The sequence below is a fragment of the Pteropus vampyrus genome, unplaced genomic scaffold (assembly GCF_000151845.1).
Source record: "Pteropus vampyrus isolate Shadow unplaced genomic scaffold, Pvam_2.0 Scaffold50, whole genome shotgun sequence".
NCBI lineage: Eukaryota > Metazoa > Chordata > Mammalia > Chiroptera > Pteropodidae > Pteropus > Pteropus vampyrus.
In genome coordinates, this window is record NW_011888831.1 from 5,519,310 (window position 1) to 5,523,105 (window position 3,796).

The window sequence follows — 3,796 nt, forward strand, 5'->3', positions numbered from 1 at the left end:
CCATAAAGTATTTTTGAAACTTATTTGCCTCCAGGAGTCCTTTTGGCTCCTCGGGCTCGCCCTCAGGCTCTGGCATGTGGCTCTTCTCTGCTCCCCCACCTCCTGCTATAGGGGGTTCTTCGCTCTCTCTGTCACATTACACTCACTCCCTCCTCCACCTGTCGTTGCCCTCGCGGGAAGCAGCATTTCTGAAGCCAGTTAAATACACAATCCAAAGCCATTTATTTCCACTAAAATGGTTCATTTTGCTTTAAACTAGCCCTTGGACTAGACAGAGACTTATGTCTGGTTTGGACACAGTTTGAGATTAACGTCTCTTTCCATTTCTGGGCCTTGGTTTTCTCATCTGTGATATCAAAGGATTTGAACTTTGTCCCCTCTGAGGTCTCTTCCATCTCTAACTTCCCACCTCCCATCGTGCATGACCCCAGGGTTTTAAACTATTTCCTACACCCTCCCCCAAACAACACACACCCACACCCTGGTGGTTCCAGGTCACTCTTATAAAACAGTGTAAGGAGAGATATTGGGGGTGGGGCGGAAACAAAGGGAGAAGATGTAAAAAAGAACAGAGACGGACAGTAAGAATCAGAGCGAACAGGCAGCCAGAACCCAGGCCCTTCACAGTGGGCATACGCCCGCAGAAGCCCCTGTTGGAGGACATTTGACCACTCTTCAGCATCAAAGAAAAGCTCTGACGGGCATGAGATGGGGTCAACACCCCCCTAACACCTCTTCTGTGTCCCTTTGTGAGCTGCTCAGAAACCTATTCGGAGGGCCCTGTTGGTGCAGGCAGGATCTTGCAGGGGCCACATCGGTGCTTCCATCTCCCCTACCCTCCAGGAGCCAGGAGCTGGGAGCCAGACTCTGGCCTGGATGCCTCTGTGAACTGGAAGTCAGGGTCAGGTGGGATGTGATTGGTTCAGGACCCAGGGTTTCCCAACAGAAAGGAGATAGCATTAGCCTGCTCCAGTAGAAGAAAAGCATAGGGCTCAGTTTCCCAGGATGGTTGAAGACATACCGCTTGTGACCCACTTTGTCTTTTTCCCTTTCCAGAGCCTCCAGCCTAAAGGGGCAGATCCTGTGGCTGCAAAGGAAAGCAGAGGCTGACCCATGTCCCTCTGGGCTGGGCTGGGCTTGGCTGGGCAGAGCAAGGCTGAGCTGGGGCAGAGGCAGAATGCTTCTGGGTTATTGTTCTCTGGGGAAAGGGGAATTGAAAAGAAAAAGCATCTCTGAGGAGGGCAGGGAGGGAGGCTGCGTGGCATAAACACACACACACACACACACACACACACACACACACACACACACACACACACACACACACACACACACACACACACACACACGCCCTGACTTAGCCTAAGCCTCACTAGGGAGAGGAGCATCTTCTTTCAGTTCTTGGAGCTGCTTTCTGTTACTTCCCCGCCCATCTGTGCTGTCAGCAGCAACCAGCAAAGTTGGCCTCAAACTTGAACGCAACTGAAACCTCCAGCTTCCAGGAGCTCCTCGGGGCAGCAGGCAGGATCCAGCCTCTCAACTTGGCTGGCCTGGAGAAGCTGGCCCTTCTGGCTCACAGCTAGCCCTTGTTTCCCTGGTGACACTCTGCCCCTGATCTGTAGGCCCTCAGTCTGGGCTGAAGAATGGTGCGCTGAGGTCCCTCTGGAGCCCCTTGTCACTGCCTAGAGCTGGAGCAGCCCAAGGCCCAAACCGACATGGCCAACCCTGTGCAATCTCAGTTTTCCCCAGCACGGGAGCCAGGTACCGTCTCACCCCTGGACCTGCCGGAGATGGAGATGCTTCTTACCAAAGTGGAGGGCAAGGACGACAAGCCCATGAAGCTGCCCAAGTCCCTTTCAGGGGCTCTGGATCTGGAGCAGAATGGCCATGGCCTCCCCTTCAAGGTAGTATCTGAGGGGCACCGGGAAGCCTCAATCCCTCGGTCGCCCTCTCAGGCCAGCTCGAGGCGGGCTTCCTCCGTTGCCACTGCCTCCTATGCCCAGGACCAGGAAGCCCCCAAAGACTACCTAATCCTTGCCATCGCCTCCTGCTTCTGCCCTGTCTGGCCTCTCAACCTCATTCCTCTCATCTTTTCCATCATGGTAAGTGCTACTCTTTATTCTGGAACAGGGGCTGGGCCCAGGGGGTGGCAGGCATGTTCCCTGGCAGGCACCAGACATCCTGCCTAAGGTGTAGAGAAAAGAGAGCTGAGTGCTGGGGGCTTGGGGAGGGACTCCCTTCCTCAGGCCTACTACTCCCTCTTGGAGAGGGGTCCATGGGCCTGGAGAGCTTCTGTTTGCTGATCTCTTTCATCACTGATCTCTTTCATCTCTGCTCCTTGGCGTCACAGCTTGACTTTGCAAGCAACTCTGATGAGGAGGGGGCCTTAGGGAGCCCCCTAGAGGTAAATTCTGCATTGCAGAAAGACAGCCAAGTTGGGGGTCTTGGCTTTTGTGGGGTTTGGGGGGCTGTCCTGAGGAGTCATTCTTGAGCCGAGCTATGTATCAGCAGAGGCTGCAGCCGGCATGGTGTCCCAGGGCCTGTTCTCAAGAGGAGAGCCAGTTCCTCACAACTGTCCCCCCTGCCAGCCCTAGGCCACGTGGGTGTTAGAACCTTTGCCAGCTCTGGTTTCCAAGAGCCGGCAGTGGCTTCCCTGCCACGCAATGAGGGCTCTGGTTTCTGGCTCCCCCAAAGCTGCTCCTCAGGGGGACGGTTCTCACTGGGGCCCTCTCGGCCTTGGTGATTGCGCCACGGGTGAAAAATGTGTCAGAGGGCATGGCTGCCCTTGCCAAGGAGGGCATGTAGGCTAGTCTTTGTTTCTCACACACTTGTGCTTCAGGGTGTTGAGTAAATTGTCTTATAGTGTTCCCAAAGCAAGCTTTTTGGATAGAGATATTTACAGAGGAGGCACAGACAATGTCAACAGATGTTGGCAAGTGACTTTTGAAGTCTAGGAAGAAGAGAGGGAAGGAGACTGGGCAGGCAATGACTTTCAGAATGAGGTTAGGAGCAGGGAGGAGAAAACTGTCAGCCAGTCGGGGCCAGAGGACTGGGTGGGGAGATAGTGCCTGCTTCGCTCTGGAGTGACTCCACTGCTGAGTCATCTATCACTGAGCTTCCTGGAGCTGTGGTCACTCCTGCTGCCCCAGGCCTATCCTCTGAGAAAGCCCCTATTTCCTCAGACATCTCCGTCCACTTTACTGATGCCCAGTCAGTAGCTGGGGAAGCCCTACCAGGATGTCAGGGGACACTGGCAACGTTCCTGAGTCCAAGGGACTTGGTGTGGGCACAAGAGTCAGGGCTGGGCAGGGCCGAGGTTGGGGCCTTTGAGGAACTTCCTGTGCTACCTGCTGCACTTGGGGGCTGTTGGGGGCGGGCCAGGCCCCAGGGGTGCAGCCAGTGACTCTAGGCAGGCCCAACCTCTTGGTTACAGGGAGAAGCCCCAGGAGGAAAGACAGACTTTGGGGAAGAAAACCACATAAGGGCCCAGGAGAAAACAGTTGCTAGATTCTGTCTCCTGGTGGTGGTGGCAGAGTGCAGACTGGGCAGAAGCTGCTTGTCAAAGGAAACCTGGGCCCAAGACTGTGAGATCACTGAATGTACCCTCTGTGCATTTTTACATCCCTTTCAGGTTCTTAAGTCTGGTCCGATGGTCACTGGGCCTGGGCCAGGGAATAGGGTGCTAATCCAGACGCCATCCCCAATTCCCAGGAGGCTCTAGTCCAGTGGGGAGGAAACTTGTAAACAGATCCTTAAGACACATTGCAACAAGTATCCATGCCAGACAAAACCACAA

General features: G+C 54.7%; 1 protein-coding gene across 1 annotated transcript in view; it reads left to right on the plus strand.

Moving 5' to 3' along the window:
• Positions 1 to 1,715: 1,715 nt before the first annotated feature.
• The window catches only part of TUSC5 (tumor suppressor candidate 5), a 16,817-nt gene continuing 14,736 nt past the window's right edge, over positions 1,716 to 3,796 (plus strand). Inside the window, exon 1 of the mRNA XM_011359904.1 lies at positions 1,716 to 2,102. Coding sequence (XP_011358206.1) covers positions 1,716 to 2,102 — 387 coding nt within the window. The remainder of the gene's footprint in view (positions 2,103 to 3,796) is intronic.